Source organism: Periophthalmus magnuspinnatus, chromosome 18 (genome assembly GCF_009829125.3).
Source record: "Periophthalmus magnuspinnatus isolate fPerMag1 chromosome 18, fPerMag1.2.pri, whole genome shotgun sequence".
NCBI classification, from domain to species: Eukaryota; Metazoa; Chordata; class Actinopteri; order Gobiiformes; family Gobiidae; genus Periophthalmus; species Periophthalmus magnuspinnatus.
In genome coordinates this window covers 15,360,295-15,374,184 of record NC_047143.1, presented here as the reverse complement: position 1 = coordinate 15,374,184, position 13,890 = coordinate 15,360,295, and the positions used below count along the sequence as shown (strand labels likewise).

Sequence of the window (13,890 nt, the reverse complement as noted above, 5' to 3'; positions counted from 1 at the left end):
TTGATTTGATACTAAAGAATACCTTTGATACTCAGTACTAATTCTGATGCCATGATAAAACAAACAAAACAAAACAAACAAAAAAAACCCCAAAACATTAGTTTCAACATTAACTTCTTTTATATTACCATGCAGCCTTACACCAGCTAGTACTCACGATTCACAGCAAAAGGGCCTGCGTCGCCCATTTTTTCATCCCTTGTCTGTTCCTTAAGTTGCTCAGTTTCCCCAAACAACCCAAAACAGTAGGTAAAATCCTCCAGCTAAGTTAGTCCTGACCAATTCTAGCTCCAGATTTGAAGATGGTTCCCCAAGCTCTGGGATGCGGTGCTCACAGCTCCTGAGGAGATGCCCCAGTGGCATTGAAGGATGGGTCGAATGCAGAGGACAAATTTCCCTATAGGGGCAATAAAGTGCACCTTTGCCTTATATCTGTGAAATCCCTCAGTTGTCCAGGTAGGTTCCATAGTGGTCCATGGGCATATACTAGTCTACATGTCCTTGTACTTGTTTTGATACAGTTCAAGGTTATTCTAAAGCTATTCGAGAAAGGTTGATTTCAGTCCTGTGAATGTGACTTTTTTTATTATTGATACATTATAATGAGTTTTTGGTTACAATACTAATTTTAATATTGATTAGTGTCTGATTTCCAATACTAATATATATATATATATATATATATATATATATATATATATATATATATATATATATATATATATGTTATTTCAATTTGTACTCAATAATGTTATGATTGAGTAGATGAGAGCAGTGCAAAGTTGGCTACAAACAGCTAGCAATTTGAAAGACATAAAGACATTTGACAGATACATTCGACTGGAATTCAACTACCAAGACATTTTACCAGATACATTTTATTAAGAAGTTTACTGAGAAGATAAATGCTTGAAGCAGGTAGAAATGTGAACTGTGTGATCTGAGAATTGCGAGATGATGATTTAATGGACAGGGTGAAGAGGCTGATAGTTTTGCTCCTGCAGAGGAGTTTACAGAAGGTGACATAAGAATGTCATTGCATTTACATATATGAACCACACAAGAAGTAATTTCCTAACTGTTAGGGTAGTAATTGAGACTGGGATGGGGCAAATGCCTAAATCACTGCTTTCAGATTTAATTATTAACTCTTTGATTTCATGGATACAAGCGGCTGAAATGGGCTTCCTCCGCAGAGTGGCCGGGCGCACCCTTAGGGACAGGGTGAGGAGCTCGGTCACACGGGAGGAGCTCGGAGTAGAGCCGCTGCTCCTACACGTTGAGAGGAACCAGCTGAGGTGGCTCGGGCACCTGCTCAGGATGCCTCCTGGACGCCTCCCTAGGGAGGTGTTCTGGGCATGTCCCACCGGGAGGAGGCCCCGGGGAAGACCCAGGACACGCTGGAGGGACTATGTCTCTCGGCTGGCCTGGGAACGCCTTGGGGTCCCACCGGAGGAGCTGGAGGACGTGTCCGGGGTGAGGGAAGTCTGGGAGTCCCTGCTTAGACTGCTGCCCCCGCGACCCGGCCCCGGATAAGCGGAAGAAAATGGATGGATGGATGTTTGATTTCATTAGCTACCTCTTATTTTGAGTTATAATGCAATGCTCCTTATTGCTGGTACCTTTCATTATTAAACATTACAGTGCAATAGCAAATTTGAACAATGCATTTTATCTGTAGTACTTTTTGTATCTTTCTCCCAATCAATACATTTTAACCGAGCATTTTCAACGAAGCACATTTAAGAGATGTGCAGTGTTCCAACAAAAGAATCGATTTTGGATTATATTTTGACTGCTTAGCTCCCCTGCCAACCACTCAGTCCTTCTGACAGATGTTACGGTGAGATTAGGGGCCCTAGGAAGAAGCTAAAAGTCCAGCAGCCGTGCCGTTAATTTCACCCCACTCGGTGAGCTCCTATCTGGGCTTGGGTTTGTGCGCTCAGAGGGGTTGGAATGGTGGTGTGAGTGGGCGTCTCCAGATGTTTGGCTCTAGGCTCCTCTGTTTTGGTCTGATGGAGGGAAATGGGTTGAACAATTGCACGGCCCAGAGCTCTCATGTTGTTGATGTGGTGAGAGGAGTGTTAGTTTTGCCAGATTTGTTAACGTTTTATAATAGCTACACCTTAATTTGCCTTATTAAAGCATGAAGACAGACTTAATTCGGAACAAGTAGTGCATTAAGACTGACTTAGGTTTATGAACTAATAGTGACTTCTAACCCATAGAATGTATAAACAAGTGGACTAAGTGAGTGTGATATAGCGTTTGGCTCCAGTCAAATGAAGCATGAGGCTAGCATGAGGCTGTTGAAGGTAATGCCCCTTCCTGCCCACACTGCTGGTTTAACAGGGAGCAGGCGCTTAGTAACGCTGTCAATCAAACCTGTTGCTAACCCTAGAAGGCACCTGATTTGTCTGTTATTAATCTTCATATCTTGATTTAAGGGGTACAATAGCAAAATAAAATATCAGGATAATGTAGAGTGAGTCAATATGAACATTTTAAGACCAAAATAACACTAAATCCTAACTCTAAGCTATAGACAAAATCAGACTAAAATAAATGTATGTTCTTTTTGTTGTTTTTTTGTTGTTTTGTTTTTGCACTGTGTGTGGGCTTGCATCTCCACGAACCTGACTTTTACTTCGCCCGGTTGAGGAGCCTCCTCCTGCTTGTTTCCATGTAAATGTTTTTGATCTGGCTATAATCTTCCACAGTATGGTATAAAACATATCTATCTCCATGGAGAATGTTCCAAAGTATGGTTTTAACTTTATTTGAATCATGCAGGTGCAGTGCTACCTCCTAAAGTTAAATGCTGTACCATTAATTAAGTAGTTACTAAGTTTGAATTCTTATCAATAATTAAAACTGTACAGCTTCCTTTTGTTCCTAGTACTTTTACTATTTTGTACCATCTATCTATCTTACATAATTTGTTATATACTTAAGTTGTGTAATCTTTTACCAATTGTGTAACAAATAAAGGTTTTCTCATTTTATCTTTACATATTTGTACAACACAGTTCGGTAGCCTTTTCATTAAAGATGACAGGTATTATGCAAGTCCCTGACAAAACTAGGTTAATATCACAAAAACAATACAATTTCATATTTGTTTCACTCTGCATTTTGCCCTGGCGCAAGCACACAACTGCAGCATTACAGTTGTCTATGTATTTTCATAACAGATAAATCCGATTGAGATTATTAAAGTAATCTGACAGTAACCACAGAAACATTAATCCTATCTAGTTTCACTGTGTGTGTGTGTGTGTATATATATATATATATATATATATATATATATTTTTTTTTTTTTTTTTTTTTTTTTCTATAGCGTCATGAACAGTAGGATTATGTAAGAGCATGGGAGATTTGCATAGGACTAAAGGACAATTGGATTAGTTTTGATCAGATTGGTAAAGATCAGGGCAGAATGCTCACCCAAACAACTCAATTTGGGGTCAAAACAAGCCCTGTGATTACATTGTGCTTTATTCGGTCAATGGTAAATTCAAAGATAAACAAAAACAGATACAGTAGCTGTATTTGAAGGCAAAAACGTTTTGTAAAAGATAAAATAAAAAGTGCCAAACTTTTCAGAAGGCAATGCAAACCACATTTCATCAATGAATGTAGCTAGATATAATTGATCATAAGTGTTAGGTAATTTTGAACATCCCTTGAAAACATAGCAGTAGCAGACATGGCACTGGCAGACAGTGGGTGACTGTCATGTTCTGATCTTTACCAATCTGATCACAACTAATCCAATTTTCCCATATGCCTATGCCAATCTCCTATGATCTTACATAATTCTACTGTTCATAACTTTATAATACATATATGTAAACACTCTACATCCACAAACCCAAAGGTCAAATCTTCCATTCCGGCTCTGATCAATTTCTGTTATGTCCTTAGACAGGGCACTTCACCCAGCTCGTAAAGTATGAATGTGGTGAATTCACTCACTGAGCTTCAGAGGCTGCACTAGCACTGACTGATGACTGGCTGGAGGTGCTGGGGTTTAGGTAGTGAGGATTCACATCAGAGAGAGTTAATTTAGATTTAAACCAACTGGATTTCAGCACTGAAACTGGCAACCCAAATGAGAGACTAATATCGGGCTCATTTTGCTTTCTGATTGGATAAACATCTTGAGACCCAAAACACCAAATAGTAGGCTGGACATCTTGGGCAGTGAGAGCTATATTTGATTTGAACCTCATATCTGGGAACACAGTTAGGTTATCTTAATGGAATTTAAAATCTAAATATTACATATGATCCTTTTCAATAAATACTAGATAATGCTATTTCTTGTCAAAATTGATTAAAAAAAATGTAACCCTGGCAAACCTGAGGCACTAATGAAATGCTAAAGTAACAGTAAATTATATTGATTCTCCCTTAGCAACCATCTAATGCTCTGCGAGACCAGCCAACTTGTGGGTCAGGCCTATTTACTTTTGTTGTATTCCATTATCTTATACATCAGCGCACACACACGCGCGCACACACACACACATACACACACTCAACTTGTGATTACATAATGAACCAATACATCACACACACTCTGCACCCTTTCCACTACATATACGTAGAAAGCAGGTCATTGTCGCTACAACACCATCAATCGCGTCCCCGGCAACGCAGGAGAAGGGTCTGCTGACCACCTTTCCACGGGCGACGGTCTCCCATGGGTGCACCGGAGTCTTACCGCGTCATCAATCTCACCCAACCTCTCGTCACACGGTCAGCGACACTAATTGGAGCGGGTTCAGCGGTCACTGATAATGGCTAAAAATAAACAGGTCTACCGGTTGCTCCTACCCTCCAGGATTTAGATGTGATGGCAGAATGAATTGTAATTATTTTGGGAAATGTCAAGACGCCATGTTGATTTTTACTTATTGTTTGTTACTTCTTATGGTTATATAGTAATTTCAGAAATTTTGATTATCGCTTAATCACATAAATAATACATAGTAGATCTCTCACATGCTAGTGCCATATGAACCATCTCACACCCTGAGGACTTCAGGGATAGGCCTCCTGCTAGTGCCCAGAGTCAGAACATTGGGAATCAGCATTTCAGGTTTACATAGCTAAAACCTGGAACAGTCTTTCTGAAGATGTGAGTAAGGCCTCTACTTTGACAATGTTTAAATCCAGGCTCCAAATTGTTCTGTTTAGCTGTGCATATGTCTGAAAAGTTTTTACTCTGCACTCTTCTCTTTTAATGTTAATTTTATGATGATTATTTGCAATTATATATGTTTTGATTTTGTGTACGAATTGTGCTATAAAAATAACTTACCTTCCCTTGCCTTGATGTCCTTTATAGGTTTGATTCACATTCTATAATTTGAAAACACCAGGAATATCAGATGAACAAGTAAACAACAACCATATTGGTAATTCACTGTTTTTGAATGAAAGATTTCAAATTGCGAACCATTAGCATGAACATTATCATTGCAAATTTTTTTGGTGCCATAAACTTGCCATTATAATTCTATGGATTAAAGTTGTGGTTTTCCAACTTTCAAATATCACCAAATCTAACCAGGTATAAAACCAGACTATAGCAGGTCTAAACAAAAACTAGATTCTGTTTAAAATAGGAATATACAATAGTTATGAGTTCTATACAGGGACTAATCCAAAAACAGCACAACAAACTTAATTAATTTAACTATATTCAGCAAATATTTGAACTTGAGAGGGACACTTTTTATACTATTTATTTGTGCTGATGGAGGAGGCATTGCACTTTTTGCTAGTTTTTGTTTCATGTTAACAGGGCCAGTAATTATAGAGATATTAACCATATCTGACCTGCCCTCAATTCTAATGCTAACTGCTAACAATAAATGAACCTAAAGCCATTCATTATGCAGTTTGCATTATGTAAACTGGGAATATACATTGAACAACTATAAGAGTAGTTGAATTATACTGTTGACACTATGGTACAGTCTGCATTCTACAATATATTACAATTTTTTACAGCTGTATTTCTTTGTTAAACTATATGGTAATGGTAAATAGCCACATATTCGGATGGGACTTTTCCACCATCAAGTCACTCAAAGAGCTTTTCAGCAAGGAACCATTCACACTCACATTCAGACATGAGTGTACACATATATTGGGGGCTAGGTGGGTTAAGTGTCTTGCTCAAGGACACAACGAAAGTATTCATCTGTGGGAGCTGGATTTACACCACCAACCTGTGTGAGTTGATCTCGTTCAACCATTGATGTTTATGTCAAGAGCGTGATTTGAAACATCAGCCTTCGGATCAGTGGACAAACACTCTATCAACAGAAACACTGTCGCCCTACTACTACATTTTAACCAAGCTTTTATAGGGGCTTTTGCAAAACGTATCCCCTTTAACTTGTTTTCCATACATCCTACTTTCAAAACCCAGACTACGGCGTCTGAAAATTTTTTAAAAGCCTGAATAATTCATATTGCTATTAAATTAATCTAATGAAATTGCATTGACCCTGTGCCCTCTACAACCCACTGCAAACTCGATTTCAATGTATGTCCTTCCTCACCATTATCTGCTAACTGTTACTTAAATGAGCCACTGAGTGCATCCCAACTTCACCTAAGTAAATTCTGTTCCAAATTAATCTAGTCATTTAAGCTTACCAAGTAACTGTTTAAGGCCTGCATATCAATCCATTGGCTAGCTTTGCTATGTACTGTATGTCTTAAGCGCTAATTGTAAAATAAATGAATTAACTTGGAATGTAAGCAAAACAGGTGGGAATGCACATGTCCTGGTCTGAATCCACAATATAGACTTGGTTGGTTTGTTTCTGGTCCTGGCTTAATCCTGGTTCAGTCCTGGTCTAGCATAGGTTTAGTTCCGCCAGTTCAGTTTAGTTCCAGATTTCAATGTGGTGTCTATGTCAAATATGAAAACCAGGACTAAACCTAGAACTAAACCAGGACTAGAACAGAATCATCCAAGTCTAAATCAGGACTAAACTGGCCTCAAAATAGGATCAAACCAGGATAAGTGAACATGGCCTTAGTAAAATGTACGGAAATAAAAATATGCCAATTTTTTTTATTTTTTTATTTCACATTTTATTTTATTTTTTTCTATTTTCGCATTGCTATATCCACTGCATATCCATAATTATCATTTTAGTATTTGGAAGAATACTTTAAAATCGTGCTGTATTTATTTACAGAACAGAAAATATTTGCATTAATGTTGGTTTATGTAGTCCGATCAGAGTACTGAATTTTTAGAATACTTTTACATTTAGTTGCATTAAATTACAATGTAAAATATAACAGGATGGGGATTAGTGCATATGCTATCTTTTCATGTTTCCATGACTTGGAATGGTAGGATTGCAAGTATGTATTGTAGTTTTACAAGTAGTGGCAGTTAGTTGAAAGAAAAAAAAACAAAAAAACAACCAAAACAATAATAATAATACAGAACTACAAGAAGTAGTGCTGAATTCTAAAATGGAATACCTCTACCCATGTCATCAACATAAGAAATTCCAACTACAATTTACTGTGTGTGTGTGTAGGTGTGTGTGTGTGTTTAGGGGTGTGTGTGTAGGGGTGTGTGTAGGGGTGTGTAGGGGTGTGTGTGTGGGTGTAGGTGTGTAGGTGTGTGTGTGTACATATACTATGCACTAATCACTGCTGAACTAGCAAATTTAAAATACAGCAGTTACAGTATCAATCAAAACACATCTTCAAGATGACTGCCTTTTCCTTTAAGTAGATCAGAGTACACATTCAATAGTGTTTGTCTGCTGGCTTTTCCTGTCTCTGGTGCCTCCCTGACCCTTGCCTTGTCCACATTAGTCCACCAGGGGCAGTGTGTCAGACTCCATTACCCCTGCTCCTCTTGCTCTCGCTCTCTCTGCTATTTGTCCCTGTGTCTCCAGTGGGACTGCAGTGTACAGACAGGGTCAAGGGCGAGTGATCCTATGGGAATACTACATGTAGGTCAGTGGACTGGAGAAAGGATGCAGTCCAGCACGTGACAATAAATGACCATGCATATAGGGCAGTGGAGAGGAGATAGGAGGGCAGGGTCAGTGCAAGCAATTGGCAGATTAAGAATGTGTAGAGAGACCAGTGTCCACAAAAGACGCCCCAAAGCATATACATATCTTGTATGTATCTATGTATTAAATTACAGGCTCAAAAACAAAAGTTCTGACTGTGAGCTGACTTGCCTCTCCACAGACTTGTCTCCATGGATATAGCAAACATGCATTAAAATAGGTTCTAAATAGCTGGGTTTTGAGTAGTTTCTTGAAGGTGAAGAGTTCAATCATGGATTTGCTAAGGCAGAGTGTTCCATAGAGTGGGGGTGGCATTGGAGAAGGCTGTTTCCTTGGGTTCGGAGCTTGGTAGGGCAGGAGGAGCAGGACTGAGCAGGATGGAGTGTGGGGCTGCAGCATGTTCGAGAGGTAGGAGGGGGCCTGGTTGTGGAGGGCTTTGAAGGTGACGAGGAGGACTTTGATGTTGATGTGCGGAGGGATGGCAACCAGTGGAGGTTCTGGATTACAGGGGTGATGTGTTTGTGGGATCGGGTGAGTGTGAGAAGTTTTGAATGCATTATAGTTTATTGACTGTTTTTGAGGGTGTGCTATAACGGATGCTGTTGCAGTAGTCAATTCTAGAGGTGATGAATGTCTATCACTCACTTTCTCTGATTCTGAAACCTTTATCCATGCAGAGTTGGGCAATGTTTTTGAGATGGAAAAACAGTCTGGGTTATTTGTTTAATGTTTGAAATGAGAAGTTGGGGTCAAGGAGGATGTCAAGGTTTCGGATGAGTGAGGATGGAGTGAGTGAAGTGAAAATTGAGACAGAAGTTTGAGATGAGTTTGGTGAGTTTTTGGACCGATGATTATAATGTCTGTTTTGTCACTATTCAGTTTGATAAAGTTGTGTGTCATCCGGGTTTTTATGTTAGTTAGGCAGTGTGTAAGAGTGGACCGAGTTGTTGGCTGTTGAGATTATGGATGAAGTGGAGATGTAGAGTTGTATGTCATCGCCATAGCAGTGAAAGTGATGATATTGCCAAATGAGAGAATATAGAGGATGAATAAAAGAGGACCGAGCACCGAACCTTGGAAAACACCTTGTGAAAGTGGAGCATTATAGGAGGAGCAGTTATTAATGCTGATGAACTGTTGTCGGTTTATGGGGCAGGACTGGAGCCAGAACAGAGCAAAGCTAGAGATGTTAAGGGAGGTCTTGAGGCGGGAGAGGAGGATGGAGTGACTGATGGTGATGAATGCTGCTGTGAGGTTCAGCAGAATGAGGATGGAGAGGTGACCAGAATCGGAGGACAGGAGATGATTTGTTACCGTTTCCGTTCTGTGCCTTTGACAGAAACCAGACTGTAATAGTTTGAAAAGACCATTGGAGTTTAGGTGGGGTTGTGCAGCTACGACATGATTGAGGATTTTGGACAGGAAGTTTGCAAAGCTCTCGGGATCAAGACCAGATTTTTTTTTTTTTTTGTAATTGGGGTGATGGATGTCAGGTTGAGAAATTGGTTGTGATTAAGTGAGAAGTGGTGGGGAAACATGCTAAGATGAGAGGGGAGGGTATTGGATCCAAGAAGCAAGTTGGAGTTTTGATGCCGGAGAGGAGTTTGGTGAGCTGTACAGGTACGAGAGAGCTGTAGAGTGGTATTAGGGTTAGGTGGGTCAGGGCAGAGGCTGTGTGAGCTGAAGGGAGGCTGAGGTAATTGTAAATAGTGTTGCTTTTAGATTGAAAGAAAGACATGAAACTGTTCCATTTTGTTACTGTGTAGGAAGATGAGGTGTTTATGCTAGGCTAAGAACTTGGGGTTATTGGAGTCAAATTGAATAACAGTGGAGTAGTAGTGTGACTGGGCTGCATCGAGGGCATTGTATTGCTGGATGCTGCCTGTGTAACTTTAGAGATGGACAGTCAAATCAGATTTTTTGTCTCGAGCTGGCACTTATGGGATTTCATTTTGTGGAGTTCAGGGGTATCTGTGTAAAAGAGACTGTTTTAGATTTTAAGGCGGCCACTTCATCAAGACATGTGTTGTTGTAACAGGTGACAAGTTGTGAGGGTTTATCAGAGAGGGGGAGGGGAGAAGAGCAGAGAAAGCAGATGGGTCAATATATTTGAGGTTGCAGAAAGTTATTCGGGCTGTCAGGGCTAGCAAGGCCTTCTCTGCTGGCCTAAACATGCGCAGAAAAGTGAATTTATTTTATTTTCACAAATATGTAAACAAAAACATGCTCTATTCTCTGTTCTCTTTATGTCATATCATATCCACTTCATTGAGTGACTTTCAATGTTGTTTATGATATATGGTATGTTGTTGAGTGTTATTTCAGCAAGCTTGTGGCAAATTTCAGCGTGAAGGCGGCTGTTTGCAGAATGTCAACCTAAAGCTGGAGATCCAACAGCTATTGCTGTATTTTTCACTCATAATGGCCAAAGGAGGAGAAGAGAATGTTGGATATTATGAGAAGAGGTCGGCCAACTGATACGCTAGCTAACCAGTCCCACCAAGGAAAAGGGTATGTCCGTCATTTCCAGACGAGCAACTATGAACGGTACCCGTGTCTCACACCTGAGACACGCTGCAAATTGCACTGTTGTTGTACGGCTGAGCTACAGTTTGTTAAAAAAAAATGTTTGGAGACACTCAAGTGGACCTGTAGCTCAGCTCACAGGCACGCAGGGAGAAGGAGCTCTACAATGAAAAAGTGAGTTTATAATGTTAATAATAACATGGCACATTGAAGTCACCTCAGTTAAAACTGCACTAAAGTTTGTTCAATCTTAGCTGCGTCACATTTTCAGTTGTTTGCTGTTGTATAGCCTATTGTCAAAAAATGCAAATGATCTGTTTACTTTATTTTCAAAGAATAGTTTGTTTTGTTGTTTTCTGGTTGGTGTCTTATATGAAACGGCGACATCGTGCAGTTTATTGAACAGACTTGTTTAAGCTCACATAGCATAATTTTGGTGGCATTTTGTTTGGCATCTTTAAATCACATTTTTATTTGTAATTTTTGACAGTATCTGTAAACTTAGTTTCCTACTCTTAATTGTGAATGCAATGCATGCTTATTGGTTTTAAATGCTCTTGGAATTAAGTATTGCTTGACTAGCCTAGTCAGCATTGAGGTGATGTTGTAATGTGTAAGTGGGACGTCACTGAAGGCCCAAGGGTGAAATGCACAACCTGCCACTGTTTGTTTTGGTAGCTGCAATTGGTAGGTTGATTAAAAGTTAAGAGGTTGTGAACTGTGATGCTGATGGAGCAAACCAGATCCAGGATGTAACCATGGATATGGGTGGGAAAATTAACTTGTTGGCATGTTTAGAGTACTGTCAATGACAAAATTTAAATCACGAAGGAGAAGGTTCTGAGAGAAAAAAGTTGTTTGGCTTGGGCAATGTGCCCTCTAATTTTTCACGAGTCTGAGCAAACACACAAACTCCCTGAGCGGTCCCATGGACCACTGTGAGCAACATCAGACATGCGCACTGTGGTCATGCTGGCATCGCATCCATCCAAGTTAAATGGTTTATTAAAAGAATCAAATTACCGCATTTACATTTCTGTTATAAGACTTTTAATTAAGTGCTTTAGCCCACTTAAACAATGAAAATGACAAAAATCTTGCTCATGACCTGTGTAGTATGTTAATGCTATTGGAAGTATAACTATTTAATTTTAACTATGGCAAAACATGAGCTTCCAACCAAACCAAGCCAACTGTAAACTCCAATGTCGAAAACACACTTAACATTTTTATCATAAAGCTCTGACTTGTGGGGGGGCGCAGATTGGCATTAGTTAATGCTAATGATTACACATGATATATTTGACCCAAAATTAAATCAATAGCAGAATAAACCACGCTTACCAATCAGGAACAGCATCCAGTCCATCAAAACATAAGGTCCTCTGCTCCTGAGTCCATCATGAGATCTTCACTTGGTTCCACGAACCGCTCTGGGTCCGAGATGCCTCTAGTTTAACTTGTACAAACATCCACAGTGTCCTCGGTCGCGTACTTCCTTTGTTTTGTCCGTTTCGTCATGTTTAAAATGCAAAATTGCTGCAAAACAGCGCGTAACAGTGCGCCCGAGGGCGGTCTGTGGGAACGTTAAGGGGTTAAACACTTTGCATCATTAGCGAGTCATTAGCGAGTCTTCACTCCACATCGGCCACATCGACTAAAACACTGGCCGTGTCTCAATTCGCCAAATGCACCTTTTGAAGGCGCCCTTCGAAGTACTCCTCAAAGTGTATTTTTAAGGTTCCGGACGAGAATCTGTCCTCCTCAGTGTAGCCTCCATCTTTCTGAAATGGGACACTCCTACACCACGGACGTATAAGAAACTCATTAACCCTGGAAGCATCACATACATTTTTCAACACCATGATTATGTCTTGGTTCCATTACTGTAATCACAAACCATACTACATTCTCCTCTGAACTAAAAAAATGGCTTTGGGACAATTACACTTGCCAGCACTGAGTTTTTTTATTGTGTTTTAAATGTAATATGTAAAGTGTGTAATGTATTTTAAGTATGGTAATGTTGTGTGCATCAGAGTGTCTGAACTGGATGAATGACTGAGATTGTGAGTGTGAATGTGCATATAAATTGTAAGTTCTTATCTGTTTTTTATTATTATTGTGACTAGTGTATTTTTTCTCTGTAAACCAGGGACTGCAGATGGAAATTAGCTACGTAGCTATAATCTGGTGCAGAACATTTGTTTTATGCTTAATGTCTCTGTACATGGTCCCTTAAATAAAGACTAAACTAACTAACTAACAGACCGCACTTCCACCGCTGTCTTTGAGCATATGATACGTACATTACGTACGTTATTTTTTATTATTTATTATTTAATAGAAGAAAAGTCAAGATGTCGTCGTCGCAGCCGTTTCTTTCTGTTTAGATTGAATATCAATAGGCAAATATAAGTTTCAAGGTGATTTTTTTTTTCTCAATTGTAGCTACTTCATAACTTTAACAAAATATACCTTGTGAAAACGTAATAACAGAGACAGAGCTAACAGTATCATTTTGACATTCATAGTCTATAAACCAGAGAACACTGATTAGTTGTACATAAAGTGGGATATTGCAGTTTAACGATTTGGTATTTTGGCCAGTGGCTACACCACTTCAATAATAGTAGAGGGCACTGTTTCCCTTCTATGCCGTGCCAGCTCTTTTCATATTATTATTGTAAAGTATTTTCTAGCAGTGCAGCGCTACATCAAACTAGTATCTTGATTTACTAACATGAAGGTAAATGACACATGCCCATGAGGGGCGCAGACATATGGAATGTACTGGAACACATGAAGATTTTGTGCATGTCTCAGGACTCTCATCTATCATTTCTGGAGAGTCTGTTGCTTCATTGTTCACATTACCTGTGTGGAACTCATTAAACTCTTCTGACTTTATGTTTCAGTCTTTTGGTCTTTGACGCTTACAATAGAAACGAACATTCTTACATTATTCTTATTGCAGTAATAATTTCTAATGATAATAATGTCTTCTTATTGTGTAGCAATAACTGCACATTCCTTTATTTCATGTAACTCCTTTTTAATCATCAAACACACGGCCTGTACTTATCTTTATTCAGATTTAACAGTTTTATCATGTCGCACTGTTGTAGATGAGGCAAACCAGTATGAACATTTGAATGTGTATTGCGCAGCGGACTCCATTTTCTTCTCTTTTTTGCGTAGTTGCGGTGCATGATGGGATATAGCAGTGCGTGAAGTATGCATGGATGCACGCTTCGGTTACGTCCGATCTCCATGGAAACGGTGGAAA

The 13,890-nt window shown here is 39.4% G+C and overlaps 1 protein-coding gene across 6 annotated transcripts in view; it reads right to left on the bottom strand.

Moving 5' to 3' along the window:
- Positions 1–13,890, bottom strand: part of nrxn2b (neurexin 2b) — a 1,142,582-nt gene that overhangs the window by 992,852 nt on the left and 135,840 nt on the right. Inside the window, exon 3 of one of the 6 annotated variants that reach the window (XM_055228868.1) lies at positions 12,031–12,049. The exons of the other annotated variants lie outside the window; for them this stretch is intronic. Within the exon in view, the coding sequence (XP_055084843.1) occupies positions 12,031–12,049 (19 nt within the window). The remainder of the gene's footprint in view (positions 1–12,030; positions 12,050–13,890) is intronic. 6 annotated transcript variants of the gene reach the window in all.